At 40.9% G+C, this 19,538-nt stretch overlaps 1 protein-coding gene across 1 annotated transcript in view; it reads right to left on the reverse strand.

Annotated features, from left to right (window-relative positions):
* Positions 1 to 19,538, reverse strand: part of mfsd2b (MFSD2 lysolipid transporter B, sphingolipid) — a 111,701-nt gene that overhangs the window by 61,595 nt on the left and 30,568 nt on the right. Inside the window, exons 4-5 of the mRNA XM_072251305.1 lie at positions 10,635 to 10,758; positions 1,107 to 1,185 (exon numbers count right to left, since the gene is read on the reverse strand). Coding sequence (XP_072107406.1) covers positions 1,107 to 1,185; positions 10,635 to 10,758 — 203 coding nt within the window. The remainder of the gene's footprint in view (positions 1 to 1,106; positions 1,186 to 10,634; positions 10,759 to 19,538) is intronic.

The raw sequence follows: 19,538 nt of genomic DNA on the forward strand, positions 1-19,538 counted from the left end.
TCATAACATTTTAAGTAATGTTTGGATATTAAACACACAGCACATATTTTCCCCGTATGAACATATAAAATCATTGCAACACACCAATACTGCTGAATCAGTGGGAGCCCTGGGCTTGTTTTCCTGCAACAAGACGGTCCTATCGAGGGGTGATGGGAGACAGCGATACTCGAAGGGGGTTCCTTATGTCCGGTCTATTCCGCAATTTAGTTTTCGTTGCATTCATTGCAGAGATATGTTGTAAATGGAAGCAACGTTTTCAGCACTTTCGTGGCTATGTCAAGATAGTTAGCCTTAACTTTGATCCAGAATGCTGGCAGAGATGTTATGTCAAATATGCTTTTCAGCCCGCCGTCATTTGCAAGCTCGAGGAGTTGATCTCCTTCCCGCGCTGACATGGATGACGTGTGTGTAATGACCTCGCACGCATTCAAGCTCAACAGTGGGCACGGCAGGGAATGAGGAGAGGTGCAGCTGACTCCTATCGCCAAATCATATCATTTCCTCGTGGCCTGGTAGCGCATGCTTTGTGGCCCGGCACCAGTCCGCGGCCCTGTGGTTGGGGACCACTCAAATCATATCGTTTCCTCGCGGCCCGGTAGCGCATGCTTGCGGTGGTTGGGGACCGCTGTTCTATCGGACAATACTCATTGAGGCAGGTTACCACATTCTTCATAGGCACCGGTGGTCAGAATTTTAGAATGATACCAAGGATGAGAACTTTTCTTCACTCAGATATTTGTAAGTCTTTGGAATTCTCTCTACACTAGGGCTGTGGAGGGCCAATTGATCAGAATATTCAAACATAGATCAATACATAATTATATATTAATGAATGATATATATGATCAGTGCAGGAAAGTGACACCGAATTAAAAGATCAACCTTAATTTCATGAAATGGCAGTGCAACCATGAGGGATTGAATGGCTAATGCCTGCTTCTATTTATGTTGTTATGTTCCAGTTTATAATGTATCCATTAAACGACAGGACACATCTACTTTTACTATGATCAGCAGATGGCCTCAGACAAGTTCAAAGTGAATATCCATAAAACAAGTCGTTGATTTTACTGGAACTTATTTTTGGAAGAAATTCTACTCACGGTAAGCAGTTGCTGTGTCTCTCTCCTTCTGGTCGCTGCTCAGAAACATGATAAGGGCTGAGTACGGCACGTGGAAACACTGGAAAAGAAGGTGTAGATGCTGATGTAAAGCAGGGCTGCTTTGGAATGTCCCCATTGCTTAATCAAGAGTGACTCTCAACAGAATATCACTTGACAGATATGTTCCAGATCACGGTTTGATCAGTATGTAGTTTTGAATTACAAATACCAATTTGGAACCAAACGTTTCCACAAATTACTATTATTCAAATACTTCTACTGATTATCATAATTAGTCTGACCATTTTTGACTTTAATCTGCTGACAGTTTACATATTTTCATTCATGTATTTGAACTTCAAATCATACTCAGGAAAGGAAAGAATATGGTTGTTCTTTAGTGGAGTGTAATATTTCAACTTATTACTAAATATTGCTCAAGAAATCACACATATCCAAGAATCAAGGATGAAGCATTTAGTTCTAAAAAGCTTAATTTAATAGCGATGGGGTATGCAGTTTTAGAATGAATAGAGAAGGAACAAAAACATTAAACATGTAATTTAAATTCAAAGTACTGGGATTTTTGTATAATCAGTGGGAATGAAGAATTTAATTGAAGGATGGAATGTATCAAATACATATTATGTAATAATGTTGGGGCTGATGATGGGATTGGACCAGTGACTAATTTACTAGTCCAAACCTTGACATCTTTTAAAGGCCGGTGGATGGATTTAAAACATCAAATCCCATTGCCAGTGAGATACACTCAGCAGGAGTGAAAATGGGGAGTGGGTGAAATAGCAAGGCTCATTGCTGGTGAGTTTAGTTTCACTCTACGGAATCAAGAACAAGAGAGGAAATGGTTAAAACAGCAAGTCACATCAACTGGCTTGAAGATTAATTGGGCAATAGCTGCCAATAAAACGAAGATGTGTTCAAGCAGAGCAGCCATTGTGGAATAGCCAGTGTAAGAGAGGGACTTTGACTTGAGAAGCTCTGGAGTGGACCAAGTAAGATCAATTAAAACCTTTAACCTTTTGCCTTAAAACTACTCAAACAGACTCATTGCTTGTGGTTGGGACTTAAGTGAGGTTACTAACAACATAATAATTAAAGAAAGAAACTTAGCAGTTAGCACGATGCTATTACAGCTTGGGACATCGGAGTTCAGAGTTCATTTCTGATGCTGTACATAAGGAGATGATACCTCCTCCCTGTGAATGTGTGGGTTTCCTCTGGGAGCTCTGGTTTCCTCCCACGTTCCAAAGATGTACCGGTTAGTACATTAATTTGGCATTGTAAATTGTCCTGTGATTAGGCAAAGCTTACATAGTGGGTTTCTAGGTGGTATGGCTTATTGGACCGAAAAGGCCAGTTCTAAATCTCTAAACTCTATCTCCAAATAAAATTCACTTGCAACTAATTAAGTAAAGTAGGATCGCGGGATCAGGTCCTGGTGACTGCAGCTTAAGAATGAAACTCAAAACTGATGATGTGGAACCTGAGGTTCAAACCCCCGGTGCATCAGTGGGGAGTTACCCGGACGCTGTGCTTCAAGAGGCAGATTAACTACTTCAAACTTGCTCTGTGCTCATGGATAAGAGGGTGTGACTGTGAGTGAGGCAGATGGGTGGATCCAAGAGATGGTGCTGGAAGAACCTCAGCCCTTGAGCCTGCCCAAGTGGGTCTGAGATTCTATGTGGATTAATTGGGGGTGGGGGTGGCAGTGGTAGTGGTGTGCTATAGGAAGGATCAGCAACCTAACTATGGTTCAGGGAGCCATTCGAGAGGCAGGAGAAAAGAGAAATATGGTTGTTATTGGGGATAGTATAGTCGGGAGAATTGACACAATTCTGTCGCAAGAATGAAGTCTGTATTGCCCAACTCATTCCCAGGTTCAGTCCTTTTCATCTGACCTGCAATGGAGTTTGGAGTGGAAGGGAAAAAAATCCTGTTCTTGTATTCCATGCGGGTACTAACGACATGGGAAAATCAAGAAAAAAGCTTCTTCTAAGGAAATTTGAGAAGCTAGGGTCTAAATTAAAATGCAGAACTAAAAATGTAATAATTTCTGCCTTGCTACCTGAGCCATATGCAAATTGGCACAGGGTCAATAAGGTTAGAGTTAAATGCATGGCTCAACGATTGGTGAGGTGAAGTGGGTTTAAATTTATGGGAAATTTGCAACAGTATCGGAGAAGGAGGGAGCTGTTCCAATCGGATGGGCTCCTCTTGAACTATGCTGGGACTAGGGTCCTGGTGAATTACATAACTAGTTTATGGATAGTTTTGAGCTAAATAATAGGAGAGATGGGTTCAACTGATTGGAAAAGTATGCATAAAGTATAAGGGAAGAAGAGTACGGGAAATATTACTGAATTCTCAATATAAAACTAAGTTTAGAAAGTGATAAGTACTTGACTTCAGGCAGCACAGATACGAATTTGAGAAGAGGTATGCTAAACACAGAACTGAAGGTGTTATTTTGAATGCACACAATATACAAAACAAAGTACATGAGCTGATAGTGCATTTAAGATTGGCAGTTATTGTCATCACGGAATTGTGGCTGGAAGAAAAACAGTGCTGAATCTTCCAAAGATGCACATCATATTAAAAGAGAGAATTTATAGAATGCTTGCTGTTGTATATTTAATATTTCAATAATATTTGAGTGAGCTTGTTGATTAAGCATTCGTGTTCTCTTAAATAATTAATTACGGGTTGTATGTATAAATACATAATTGCATATGTCATCACGCTACCACTTGATACATGTGAATCTTGCTTAAAATAAACTTGAACTAGACATGTATTCCCAGGCTTCCATCCCTTCCTTTTAATTAGTTTACTGTTTTGAAGTTACAAAATGTAACATTGGCGACGAGGTATTTTTAAAACGAACCTGAGACTGCTACCAACCTGTTAAAGCAAAACAACACTTTGAACTAAAAAAAACATAGCTGGGACGGTCGAGTTAAAAATATGTGTTCTTCAGAAGGGAAGACATCATCCAGTTTTTTATTAAAAAGGAGTAAGAAAACAGAAGAATTCACAGGTTTATAGAGTGAGTACCGGATGATAGTAGCCATTCAGAAATGGCTGGCTACCTTGGAAAGATTAGTGTGTTTGATTACACAAGTAAGTGGCTCATGTATACTCTATTGGAACTGTATTTTGAAGCAAATAAAATAGCCAATGAGAAGCGACTGCCAATTTTGCTAAGTGCAATGGGTCTAAAAGCATAGTTTGCTTAGACTGCTCCACCTAAGGCGGCAGAAATGAGCTTTGGTAATATTGTCAAAGTAATGCAGGAACACTCAGAACCAAAGCCATTGTTGATTGCAGAACACTTGTTCATTTCAGAGTACATGGCTGAACTGGAAAGATTGAGCATTGTCACTTCAGTAGTTGTCTTAGTGATGCACTGTGATCGTTTAGTTTGTGGGATCTTAAAAGGAAACATTCAAAAAGTACAACATGCATTGAAAAGAGTGACTATATCAATGGAAACAGCAGGCAAACACATAATTGAGTTGGTCAGGAATGAGAGCGAGTGGAGACAAAATTGCATTGTCTAAACAGAAACCGGCCTGGCTGAACAAGTTGTGATACTGTTGTGGCAGGAGCTCACATACATCAGACTAATGCAGGTTTAAAAGTGAAACTTGCAGAAAATACAACAAGCAGGACACACACAAAGAACATATCGGGCCGACAAAAATAAATACATTGCACAGGGAAGAGAAAATGCTAACAAGTCTAGTTGCAGTTTCAAAAACAGCACTGAAATCTGTATGCTGTTGATGAAAATTTTGACAATGACAGTGGACTGGATTGTGTAGCCTTGAGATCTACAGTGTGAAATTTAACAATAGATAAGCAATATGGCTTACACCAGAAGTGAATGGCAAATTAATTAAAATGGATTTATACACTGCTTCAATTGTTTCAGTCATTCCACAAAATCACTTTGAATAGCATTTCAAAGATAGTAAACTGAAGCCTGCTGATATCCAACTAAGAAGTTGTACTGGAGAAAAGATAACTCCTGTGGGAATGACATTTGTAACAGTGGAATACAACAACCTACACACCGCTTTGAGCTTGTATGTGGCAAGAACAGAAGGACCAGCTTTGTTAGGACGTGAGTGGCTGTGACAACTACAACTTGATTGAAGGTCCATCCACCATTTGCATGTCACATTCCCTGCAATGAAGCCAACAAGTGAATTAAGAAAGATACTGGATAATGTCACAATAGTCGTCATACGAACAATCATGAACCATTGGCCAGCAGAAGACATGCGGGCATTGGTGCTAACTGCTGTGTCTCTGTTTGTAAAGTGTATTGGACCAAGGAAGGACCATGCTACTCAGAGAAAGCATGAAAGTGACAAAAGCAGTGGTCCAAATATAATAGTTTTTGTAGGTAACATACAGTATATAAGAAAGCTGCTGATATGTTAATCAGGCAGTTACTTGTGCAATATGGCTATGTTTTAAGCTGGCAGAGAGTTCAAGGAGCTTCAGGAAAGTTGCAGGCATTCAGCTTTCGTGGGTATAAAGAACCAGAATCTACCCTGCATTCATTAAGTTTATTGCATGAACTTCAAGTGGGAGACAAAAAGATGCTTGTAAAAGTAAATGCAAAGACCAAAGCCCAGCTGGATGAATGGAAGGTCAAAAAGAAAGGACCCAATGGAGATACGAAAACAGAGGATTCATCAGATAATGTTGTGGATGAGGCAATCACAAGGAGCAATTAGATCGTAAAGGATTAATAAGAGAATATGCCAATGAACCAAATGGGCATTCCCAAGGTCGTGCACAAACTAGAAGAAGGATGAAAGAGATGGAGAAAGAGAATGTTAAAGAGAATGGTGTGAAAAAGAAGGAACGTGAGAAAGAAAGAGAAGGCTCAAAGTAGATCCAGAGAGAGAAAAGGAAGTAGAAAGGTGGCTACCATTGTCAGATCCACTTCCTGCAGTTTCAAAGTCAACTCCAACAGCCACCGTTGAGGAGGCCCCAGAACCTGAGATTGTTTCACAGCCACAAGTCTCACCTGGCAAGCAGAGTGATTCCCACTTGTCGGGAGAGACGTTATCCCACAAGAGTAAGAAAGCCTCCACAGCAATGAAATCTTATGGTCTGAATCAGACAATTTAAAATTTACTATGGTGTGGATGCCTGTACATCGTAGTTATATTCTGTAGGATGGTATGTAGATAGTTGAGGTGCGTTCTGTATTGAGATGGAATTTATAGTTAAGCCGGGAGGAGTGTTGTGTATTTAATATTTCAATAATTGAATGTCTTGGGTATATAATTTGATTCAGCATTCTTGTTCAATTCAATAATTAATTATGGGTTATATATATAAATACTTGAATTGCACACATCATCATGCTACCATGATACATGCATGCCTCACTTAAGTAAGGGGAGAAGAATTAGGAGCAGAATTAGGCAAGTCATCCTATCGGGTCTGCTCTGCCATTCCATCATGGCTGATCCCCGATCCCATTCAAACCCATACACCTGCTCACCATAACTTTTGATACCCTGACCAATCAGAAAACAATCAATGTTATACCTGTATTTCAGAATCCTTTGAATTAGTTTAATGCTTTAAAGTTTCAGAATATAATACCTCTGAGATGGCTTTTAGAACAGTTTGCGGTTGAGCCCACTAGGAGAAAGGCCATTCTGTGTTATGTACTGAACTGGGTTTGATTAGGGAGCTTTACCTTAAAGGAGACAATGATCATAAGGTGATGAACTTCAACCTGCAATTTAAGAGGGAGAAGCTAAATTCAGCTGTATCAGTATAACAGTGTAGTAAAGGGAATTATAGAGGCACGAGAGAGGAGTTGATTGGAAGGGGATATTAGCAGGGATGATGGCTAAACAGCAATGGCTGGAATTTCTGGGAGCACTTCAGAAGGCACAGGATAGACACATCCAAAAGAAGTTTTATAAAGGCAAGATACCGCAACCTCGGCTGACAAGGGAAGTCAAAAACAACATAAAACCAAGAGAGGGCATATAATTGAGCAAAACTTAGTGGAAAGTTAAAGGATTGGGAAGCTTTTTAAAAACTAAGAGAAGGCTACTTAAAAAAGTACTAAGGAGGAAAAAGATGAAATATGAAGGTAAGCTAGCCAATGATATCAATGGTACCAAATGTTTTTTCAAGATATATAAAGAGTAAAAGAAAGGCAAGAATAGATATCAGACTGCTAGAAAATGATGCTGGAGAGGTAGTAATGGTGGGTGAACTAAATAAGTATTTTGCATTTGTCTTCAATATGGAAGACACCAGCTGGGAGTTCGAGAGTGTCAGGAGGCAGAAGTGAATGTAATTACTATTAATAAGGAAAAGGTGCTCAGGAAGTTGAAACATCTGAAGGTGGAAAAGTCACCTGGACCAGACTGTATACATCATTACCAATGTCTTCATAATCTTACCATCACCTCTTTCAGATGTGGCTGGTGAAATTCTGGAGGCATTGGTAATGATCTTTCAAAAATCGCTAGATTCCGCATGGTTCCGAAGGACCGGAAAATTACAAATGTCACTCCACTCTTCAAGAAGGGAGGGAGGAAGAAGAAAGAAAATTTTTGGCCAGTTGGTCTGACCTCAGTAGTTATGAAGATGTTAGAGTCAATAGTTAATGATGAGGTCTCGGGGTAGTTGGAGGCACATGATAAAATCGGCCAAAGTCAGCATGGTTTCCTTAAGGGAAAATCTTGCCTGACAGACTTATTGGAATACTTTGAGGCAGGATAGATAAAGGAGAATTGATGGATGTTGTATATGTGGATTTTCAGAAGGCCTCTGACAAGGCACCATACATGAGGTATTACAGGAAAGATACTAGCATGGATAGAGCATTAACTGATTGGCAGGAGGCTAAGAGTGGGAATAAAGGGAACCTTTTCTGGTTGGCTGCCAGTGACTAGTGGTGTTCTGCAGTGATCAGTGTTGGGACTGCTTATTTTACATTACACGTCAATGATTTGCATGGTGGAATTGATGGCTTTGTGGCTAAGTTTGAGGCCTCACTCAGAGTATTGTGAGCAGTTTTGGGCCCCTTACTTAAGAAGGGATGTGCTGACATTGGAGAAGGTTCAGAGGAGGTTTACGAGAATGCTTCGGGGCATGAAAGGGTTATCATATGGGGAACATTTGACACTGGGCCTATACTCGCTGGACTTTAGAAGAATGGGGGGGGTGGAATCTCATTGAGACCTATTGAATGTTGAAAGGCCTAGAATGTTTCCTACAGTGGGGAGTCTTGAACAAGAGGACACAGCCTCACAATAGAGGGACATCCGTGTAGAATGGAGAAAAGGGTGGCGTTTCTTCAAACAGAGGGTGGTGAATGTGTGGAATTCATTGCCATAAGCAGTTATGGAGGTCAGGTCACTGGGTGTATTTAAGGTGAAGGTTGATAGGTTCTCAATTAGTCAGAGCATGAAAAGTTACACGGAGAAGGCAGAAAAATGGGTTTGAGAAGGAAAATAGATCAGCCATGATGAAATGGCTGAGCAGACATAATGGGCCAAATGGCCTAATTCTTTCCTATCTCTTATGGTCTTATGGTGAAGAAGTAGGAACTATAGAAGCCTATGAGTTTGCACTGGATGTAAAGCTATTGTAAATGTAAACACATATTGTAAACACGGTGCAAACCTGATGTTCAGTGGAAAGGATGATATTCCAGGACGAATATAGAAGGAGCAATCAAATAATTCATCTCCCTGATTTAAGATTTACAAGTGGATATAAGCTGATGTCCAATATCAAATCATTTAATAGTTATATTAATTTTTCCTGGGACACATTGGATCAGCATTAAAAACTTAATTGGCAACCGTCTCTAATTTGAACATTAGATCTCTGAGCAATGTTCTCAGCAGAGCTAAGAGAATCATTCAGTGGTTTGTTTTAAGTTGTTTTTAAATCTCCCTCAATGGAATAATTGGCTACATTGAGCATTGCGAATGCAATCTTCTGCAACGCTGATTTCTCCGGGTAACTCAAACAGATACACCTCTGTGCTCCTTGATGCAGTTTTCCACTGTGAGTCCTGTCTGGCCGATATATACTGCTCTGCATTCACAAGGAATCCTGTAAACACCAGCTGTCCTGAGTCCTAGGTCATCGGCAGTAGCAGAACATTGCACTCGCAATGGCCAGAGGATTGACGTCAATGGCACACAACTACTGTGTGATGCCAATGGCTTTTGGAACTGCCTGGTAAAGGAAGCCATTGAAATAAAACTAGAGGAACAGGATTTTAACAAAGATAAAGGTCTCACTCTAAGTAAGAACTGGAATTTGACTGTAAACAAGGTGGGACAGCAGAAACCTGATTAGATGAGGACTAACTAATCAGGACAGACAGACGATGGGGGTATAAATACCATCAGACTAGACATACTCAGGCACCATCCCTAATGGAGATGGCAGATTGTCATCGAAACATTGGTTAAAACCGATACTTCTATTGGCTGGAAGCCCGAGAAGAGTTGATTTGTCATATACAACAGGAAAACACTAGATCCTTTTTCAGTTTATATTAGTATTTGCGTTCAGCGCAGCCTCCTCATATTCCTATAACCCTTTCTCTCTCATGTGATAATCTGGCTTTCTTATTTGCAAAATTTATGAGGCCTATATTAATTACACCTTGTGTTAATGAGATCTACATTCCAAAGAACTTCCCAATAGGAAATATTCCCCTGAATCTCCTGTGAGATTTATTACTAGCTACCTCATTTTCATGGTCCCAGAACTGATGTCCCTCATAACTGCAAACACCTCTATACCAAAAATGTTTTTTTTTAATCTCTATCAAGTTGCTCCTTGATCTTCCCTTGTTCTGCCAATTCATTCTTTCCTTTTGTCTTAATCGGTTCTGGTTCCACTCAAGTAAGGTTCTTTTGTACCTTTACCAGGTCAGATCTGTTCACCGTATTTACTCTGCTCTCACTCTCTCGCTCCATCAGCTGGGAAAGGGGCGACATGGCGTTTCCGTCAATGCACTCTGAGGTAAATGCAGTCTCCCAGGAGTGATTGTCAATTATTTCCTGATAGTTAGGAACTGTGGTGCAGCTAAAACAAACGTCCATGCACATCAAGTACAGCCAGTTATAGAATATTTGAAGTTATCAATTTATCAAGTATGTTGTTACATTTTCTGTTATTTAGTCCATTTATCTATGTTAAAATACATTTTGGTGAGCCATTTGATACATCTGAATAATATCTGCATGCCCCATCTATTCAACCTGCTCTAAATGTTGGCCTTATTAGCAAATTATTTCAAAATATCTGCCCAAGGAATATTCCAGACATGCTTCTTGTATGTTTAGATGTAGTACTATTTTCTCTTGTGTCTACTTTAAATGTTGCATTATCCCTCCATTCTGCACATTATGCAGCTCAATTATAATCCTTTGCATGACACTTTAATAACTCAGACTCTGCTGAGTCACTATTTTAGGTACTTACTGTGAGTAGAGTCTGGAACAGACAATAGAAGACTACATACCAGAGGAACTTCCCTGTTTTCAGCGGTGGTACATACCACAGGAAAATGTAGGAAATAACTGCAAAAGGTGTGGAGCCGATAATCCTGGAAAAGTGAAGAATGCATAGTATTTCATTTAAGAAATGTTCTAAGGAAAGAAACTCAAGGCCACATCAAACTTTTTCTTCTGTATAGCTCACTTGCAAAGGCAAAATAAATCTTCAGCATCGGCGGAGTTTCTCTTGTTTGTGATATATCTCCGATGGTTGGAATGTGGAGAGGGGTCTAGAAGTGGGGAGGTGTTCAGCTTTGATCAAGTGGGAATGAGTGATGCCATAACAACCACTCAGTGCCCACCTTTATGTTTTGCAGGCCTCAATTGCACAGTAAAATTCTATTGTTGCATGCCATTTGGTGTAACTGTTAAGTTAAAGTTGAAGTCTGTCCCTGGCCTTGTGGCTCATCAGGCCATTTGGTGTAACTGTACATGCCAATTAATCAGCACCACTTCAAGAAGATGGCTCTGTCATGGATGGTGGCAATTTATTTGACTTTAACTCTATTCACCAAATGACATTCAATCTATCCGTTATCAAGGCATGTACAAAAACCACTGCAGTTAGTTGCTGAGACTACTGTGGCAGCACCTTGCAGACCCATCACTCTGCTATCAAGAAGGACAAGGCCAGCAAGCTAGAACACTACTTACAATGTCCTCTAGAAGGCAGCATGATAACGTAGCAGTTAGCATAGTGCTATTATAGCGCCAACAGCCCTGGTTCAATTCCCCCGCTGTCTGTAAGTATGTTCTCCCCCATGACTGTGTGGGTTTGCTCCAGGTGCTCCACTTTCTTCCCACAATCCAAAGATGTCTGTGTAAGCAAGTGAAATGGTCACATGGCTGTAAGTGTGTGGCACAGGCCTGTTGGGGCAGAAGGGCCTGATACTGTACTGTATCTCTCAAAAATTATCAAATAAAAAAGACAAGCACACCACCCTGACTCGGAAATTGACCCTGGGTCTAATTCCTGAAACTCCCTCCCTGTCTGAGTGCTTTCACTGATGGAATGTAGTTGTTCAAATAAGTACCTGACCAGCACCTTTGCAAAGGACTGGCCGACCTTGTTCCCAATGCTCATATCCCACCCCCCAAAATAACAACAAACGACAGCCACAGCCGCGAGTGCAGTGTCATTTTCAGTAAACCTTAATTAAATTCATCTGGTGAAATACTGTTAATGTAAGTGGTAACTTTTATATTTGAACATCTGACCTATCTGAAATTTCATTTGTTGGTAGTATTAATTAAGTCTTCCATTTAGAGGCACAGTGACATCACTCTTGCTAACATCTGTTAAATTACAGGTTTCCTAAATAAAAAAGAAGTTCTAATCTTGTGATTCAGATTTTTTTTTTAAATCCCTGCTCAGTTTTATTCTCCGATAGCAAATTAAGTGCATCAAGACACGGCAGATATTTGCATATCATTTAATTGGTTGTTTTCTTTGAAACAGAGGATGCTGAGAAAAGTTTTAAATGGGATGTGCAAAATTAAGAGGATCTTAATAGAATAAACAGGAAGGGTAATTTTGTTTAGCAAATGGGTAAAAAAAAACTGGGTGCAATAGATGAAATCACAAGGATTAGAGACAGGGTGAGGAAAGATTGTATATCACTTCGACATATTGAAGGGTCTGGAACTTGCTGCCTGAAGTGACGACAGAGCCTTGAAAAATCTGTGGATATGTATCTGGAGAATCTTGCATGGCTGCTGGGGTATGGATCTAAGTGCTAGAAAGTGGGATGAGGCAGGTGAATCCTTTACAGCAGAAAGCAATGAGATGGGCTAATTAGCCTTTTGTGTTGCAACTTCTCTTTGAAGTTATGAATTGATGCACTAATTTTGAGAAAGTCAGCACAGAATCGCCTATTTATTACACAACAGTCTGTCTGTCTAGGTACCATATCTGATGCGGACTTTGGTGACCATGGTTTTCCATATAGATCTATCCTTCGTTTTTTGGATGACTTCCATTTCCTCGATGTGTAGCCACCTGGCTATGCTTTTGATGTACATAAGCCGAAGTCTTCCTCTAGGTTTGCTACCCTCCATCTTTCCAGAGAGTATGAGTTTTTCTAGTTCATCTTTCCACATGATGTGTCCTAGGAATCTAAGTTGTCTTTCTCTTATTGTTGGTGTGAGTGATCGAACTGCTTGGGCTCTTCTGAGAACTTCTTCATTTGATGTGTGTGTGTGTGTGTGTGTGTGTGTGGTCCATGATATTTTTAACATTCTCCTGTACACAACAGTACCGGCCAGTATTCCTATTCAATGCATGTGTGTGCGTGCCTCACTTGTAAGGTTAGCGATGCCAAGTATAATTATGGTATTTTACTGATGGCATGTTTTAAAGATTTTTTTTATTAAAGAGAATATTATCATCTGATCTAATCTGTAGTTGGTTAATCTTTACTGAATCTATTTTAACTCCTAAACATTTATAATTATAAGCACTTTGAACATTAGTTAATCCAATCTGATTCAAATGAAGAGATCACCATATTGTAAGATCATTTCTGTCATGACAGTAATTTTCTTAAATAACAGTTTCTGTTATCTATTTGTACATACTTTTTTCAATTTCTGGTTTGTTTTAATAAAACTAGTCTTTTAAAATGTTTGATATAGATTGACTAAGGCATCCTACTCAAATACATGAGCACTATCTTTGAAATATTGTTAGATAATCAATTTGGTGATTGGATCTGGAGATTAGGTGATGCTAGATCTGAGACAAATAAAGTTGGTGATTATTTCTAACCCCCTGTTTAAGAACTGCCCTGGTGAGGAGTTTCCAGTTGGGTGTTTAGACCATTTAAAAGTAGTCACTCTGGAAGAAACAGATAATGTGAGATAAAACAGCTGGTTGCATTTTTTAGTTTAAAATTGAAAGGTAGGAAAATGTTTATACCATTTTGACACCATTGGTTAAAGTCATAAATATCTTGTTAATTTAATCCATCTTCCTGTTTAGTGTCACATAAAGTGGTCTGTTGATTTATAACCTAAACCCTGGTCTGGAGGTTGAAAATCATCTGCCAGGTAAAGATTGTATTGCCTCCTTACCATTATCACCTCCTTCACAAGACATTGGACATCTGAGGATCCATTTAGTTTGAGGTTTACAAAAGAAAATATATTTTTCATTTAGTTTAATATCTTAATGCTCCTAGAAATGGAGGTAGGCTTGATGATTGGAAACATCTGTACCATAGGGAGAGAAACTGAGACCACGTTAGGATCACAGATTCAGAAATATAAACTCAGAAAATAAGCACCAGGAAATTGATAAAGAAACATAGTATAGAATATAACCAGAAAGGTAAACCTGACTGTTAGAGGTTTCATAGATATTTCAAAAGGAAAGGACTAAAGAGGGCAAATGACTTTGCTACTTCTCTTCATTTTAGAACATGGAAGAGTACAGCACAGAAACAGGCCATTCGGCCCACAATGTTGCTAAAAAGCCAACCAAAAACACCCAAAAACTAATCCCTCCTACCTACACCATATCCATATCCCTCCATCCTCCTTGCATCCATGTGCCTATCCAAACGTCTCATAAAAGCCTTCAATGTTTTTGCCTCTACCACCATACCAGGCAGCGCATTCCAGGCACCCGAAAAAATCTCACCCCTCACATCCACCTTGACCTAAAACCTACCCCCTCTCATCTTCAATGCAAGGCCTCTGGTATTATTCATTTCAGTCCTGGGAAACAGATACTCTCTGGAAGCTCAGTCTGTGCCTCTCATAATCTATAAACCTCTATCAGATCTCACCTCAGCCTCTGATGCAACAAGCCAAGTTTATCCAGCCCCTTGTGGTAGCACATGCCCTCTAAACCAGGCAGCATCCTGGTGAACCTCTTCTCCATCCTCTCAAAGCCTCAATGTCCTTCCTATAGTGGGATCAGTTGTGGTCACTTCCCTAACTGTTCATGGTCTGGATGGTCAGCCACCGGGCCAAACTCATTACCTGACACCAGGTCCAGTATGGCCACTCCTCTTGTTGGATCATCCACACATTGATTTAAGAAACATTTCTGGATACATCCCCATCTGAGCCCCTAAGACTCAGAAGGTTTCAGTTTACCTTGGGGAAGTTGAAATCACCCATGACAACAAACCTATTATTTTTACATATTTTCTTAATCTGATTACATATTTTTTCCGCCATGTCCTGGTGGCTATTGGGGAAACGTAGTACAATCCCATCAGTGTGATTACACCCTTCTTATTCCTCAGTTTTACCCAAATGGTCTCCGCGGAGTGCAGTTGTGATATTGTCCCTGATTAGTTGTGCAACTTCTTCCTCTTTTTTACCTCCTTCTCTAGCTTTTCTAAATCTTTGAAACTCTGGTACGTTAAACACCCATTCCCGTCCCTCTCTCAACCAAGTTTCAGTAATGGCCACAACACCATAGTTCCATGTACTGATCCCTGCCCTAAGTTCATCACCCATAATACTCCTAGCACTTCAAACTATCCGACCCATCATACTGTTATTTTGATTTTGCCTTTCAATGTTTCCTGACATCTGTCTTCCAGTCTGATCCTTCCCTTACTGACCTGGGGTTCTGGTTCCCAGCCCCCTGCACAACTAGTTTAAATTCTCCCAAGCAGCACCAGTGAAGCTCCCATCAGGATGTAGATCCCCCTCCACTTCAGGTGCAACCCGCTCCTGTTGAACAGGTCACTCCCTTCCCCACAGAAGGTTCAATGATCCAGGAAATTGATACCCTGTGCCCTCTGCAGCTACTTATTCATCCATGCTATCACCCCTTTCCTACCTGCACTAGCCTGCGGCACAGGGAGATTGCAGCCTTGGAGGACCTATGGCTGTTCCACTTCAAACGCCCCCCCCGCCACCGCCCTTCAGAATATCCTGCAACCGCTCTGATACATCATGAACCCTAGCATCCAGGAGGCAATACACCATCCTGGTGTCTCTCTGGGGCCACAGAATCTCCTTATCCAGTCCCCTCTCACTACCGCGCTGCCTGACTTTACTCTTCCCTGTCGAGGCTGAGAGCCAGCCACAGAGCCGCCAACCTGGCAGTTGCTGTTGTGATCTAATGGGACACCCCCCCCCCCCCCAAGAAGTATCCAAAGGGGTATACTTGTTGCTGGGGAACCCCGCACTGACTACTTAATCTCCTTACCTCTCCTGGTAGTCACCCAAAGCCTGTACTCCCAGTGTGACCAACTCTTCAAAAGTCTCATCTATAATAGAACATAGAACATAGAAATCTACAGCTCGTTACAGGCCCTTCGGCCCACAATGTTGTGCCGACCATGTCACCTACTCTAGAAACTGCCTAGAATTTCCCTACTGCATAGCCCTCTATTTTTCTGAGCTCCATGTACTTATCTAAGAGTCTCTTAAAAGACCCTATTGTATCTTCTCCACCACCATCACTGGCAGAGCATTCCACACACCCACCACTCTCTGTGTGAATATATCCAGCCTCTCGAATGATCCTGAGTACAGTCAAGTCCAGATCCAACTCCTTGACCCGGTCAGTCAGCACTGAAGTTGTGTACATTCCCCACGGATGTAGTCATCAGGGAAACCATCAGGTATCTGAGAGAAGGAGCATTCCATCTTGACAACACTTTAACAAAAAAGAAAAAGGCTTGACTCTTGTTAACCATGCCTCCTCCTGTTCACAACAAAGTCTCTTAAGCCAAAGTGTCCAGGCTCTGTCCCCAGCTCATGCTAAAAATGGCCGTTCCAAACAATGGCCGCTCTGCTTCGGCCTGCCCTCCTTTAATTTTCTTGTTGGCATAGGGAAGTGAACGTTTGGGAAATCATTAGGATGGAATTGTTGGCTGCAGGCGTCTTCTGCCAGAAGGGAATTTGAGTGACAGCCACATTTCTAACTTGCAAGCTGCTTGGATGATGAACAGTTTCCAGGAGCAGAACCCTGCCATGAGCTGGGGAGGGCCTGTATAAACATCTATAAGTTCTCCCCCTCATCCTCCTATGTTCCAGTGAGAATAACCCAAGACCATCCAATCTCTCCCTATAACTACAGCCCTCCTTACTGGCAACAGTTTGGTGAATCTCTTCTGCAATCTCTCTAGCATTACCCCATCCTTGTCCTGTGCCAACCAGAAACGTACACAATAGTTTAAGTGCAGTGTAACCAATAGTTTTTACAACTAAACATGGAGTGCTCTAAAATGTTAGCAACGATATGAGAAGATCTAATTAAAATTTGCAGAATTCTTAAAGGGCTTGGTAGGCTGAACATGGAGTAGTTCCATCAAAAGAAATTGTTGTACTTGACATGAGTTAGCAGAATTATTCTTCTGATTCATTTTTTTTTGTGCAATTACTGCCTGTTTGGCAGATGTATTTGTCATGCCAAATGAGAGAAAATAGAAATTTAGAAGATACAGCCTCAAATCCACAAGAGAAAATTTTCATCTGAATGATAGGACATAGAACAGTACAGGTTCTTTGGCCCATGATGTTGTGCCAGCCTTTTAACCTGTTGTAAGATCAAGCTAACTCTTCCACTCCACTTAAATCTCCATTTCTATTTTATTCATTGGACTACCTGAGAGTCTCTTAAATATTGCTAAATGTATCTGCCTCTGCTACCAACTCTAACAGTGCATTCCTTGCACCCATCACTCTCTGTGAGAAAGAAACCTATATCCGACATCCCTCTATACATTCCTCTAATCACTTTAAAATTATGGTCCCTAATATTAGTCATTTCTGTACTGGAAAAAAGACTCTAGCTGTCCATTCTATCTATTCACCTTACCTCATACATTTCTATCATGTCATCTCTCATCTCCCTTCACTCCAAAGAGAAAAGCCCTAACTCACTCAACCTATCCTCGTAAGAGATGGTCTCTAATCCAGGCAGCATCTTGGTATATCTCATCTCCCCCGCACTCCCTCTAAAGCTTCCATATCCTTCCTATAATGAGGCCACCAGAACTGAACAAAATATTCCAAGTGTGGTCTAACCAGGGTTTTACTTTGTGGGTCTTGAACTCAATCTTCCAGCTAGTGAAGACCAACGCACCATAAGCTTTCTTCACCAGCTTGTGCAGCAACTTTGAGAGATTTATTTACGTGGATGCCAAGGTCCCTCTATTCCTCTGCACAGCTAAATAACCTGCCATTAATCCTGTACTCTGTCTTCAAGTTCAACCTTCCAAAGAGTATTACTTCACACTTTTCCAGATTGAACTCCACTTCCTAGCCCAGCTCTGCATCTTGTCAACATTCCATTGTAATCTATGACAAACTTCTACAACGTAACCAACCTTCCTGTCATAACCAACTTACTAACCCACCTTCCACCTACTCATCCAAGTCATTTATAAAAATCACAAAGGGCGGGGATCCCTGCAGAACACCACCTGGTTACTTATCTCCAGGCAGAATATGCCCCATCTACAACCACCCATTGACCTGTGGGCAAGCCAATTCTCTATCCATGCAGCCAAGTTTCCATGATTTTCCCATGCCTCCCAGCTTTCTGATTGAGCCTACCATAGGGAAACTTATCAAACACCTTACTAAAATCCACATACACCTCATCCATTGCTCTACTTCCATCAACTTGTTTTGTCATTTCCTCAAAGAATTCAATCAGGTTTGTGAGGCACAACCTCCTCCTCACAAAGCTACGCTAGCTCCCTAATTACACTATGCTTCACCAAATGCCTGTAAGTCCTGCCTCTATGAATCCTCTCCAATAGTTTGTCCACCACTAATGTACTACTCTTTGGTCTATAATTCCTAGGATTATCCCTATTACCTTTCTTAAGCAAAGGAATATATTTGCCTTCCTCCAATCTTCTGGTACTACTCCTAGAGCCAGAGGGGATGCAAGGATCATTGGAAAAGATGGAACAATCTCTACCCTTACTTCCAAAGGTAACCTGGAATATATCTTGTCCTGTTCCAGGGACTTAACTATCCAGTGCCCCAGCACATCCTTTTTCTTAATGTCAATGTACTGCAACACATCAGCCTGTTTTACAGTGTCCTCACATCCATCAAAGTCCTTCTCACTGGTAAATACTGAAGAAAAGTTATCATTAAGGACCTCCCCTATCTCCTCCAGCTCCTCTGATATCACTGATCTCTCCTACTCTCACCTAGTCATCATCTTGTTCTTCATGTACATGTAGAATTCCTTGGGGTTTTCATTAATTCTACTCACCCAGGCCTTCTAGTTCTCCTAAAGTCTTCTCTTTAGCTTCTTCCCAGCTACTGTGCAGAAGTATTAGGCACATATGTATAGCTGAAACAATAGGTAGACTTCCTCAGTTAACATACCGGTTGGCAGGGTAATTGGTTATTGTGGATTGTCCTGTGACTGGACTGGGGTTGATTTGGTGGGTTGCTGGGCATTGTGGTTCGTTGGGCCAGAAGGGTCTGACCTATGCTGTACCTCTAAATAAATCAATACATAAAATACAGGAGGAACTCAGCAGGTCAGGTAGCATCCATGGAGCTGAATAAACAGTTGACATTTCAGTTATATACAGCTAGGGTGCTGTATATACTACTGTATATTGGTTAAAATGGGTAGGTGGTTGGGTTAGCTTTGTAGTAGCTCAGTTGTGTCTGGTGTTCTATGATAACTGGAAAGACATGATATACCGTACTGTGCAGAGGTCTTGGCACCCTAGCTATATGCATGTGCCTAAGACTTTTGCACAGTACTGCCCCTTGTAACTCTCTAGATCCCTGTTTGATCCTTGCTTCCTACACCTTAAGTCTGTTTTGTATTTTTGATTAAGGTTTGGCCAAATAAATTTTACTCATGTAAATTAGGTGACTATCT

Source organism: Mobula birostris, chromosome 2, assembly GCF_030028105.1.
Source record: "Mobula birostris isolate sMobBir1 chromosome 2, sMobBir1.hap1, whole genome shotgun sequence".
In the NCBI taxonomy this organism is placed as follows: Eukaryota; Metazoa; Chordata; class Chondrichthyes; order Myliobatiformes; family Myliobatidae; genus Mobula; species Mobula birostris.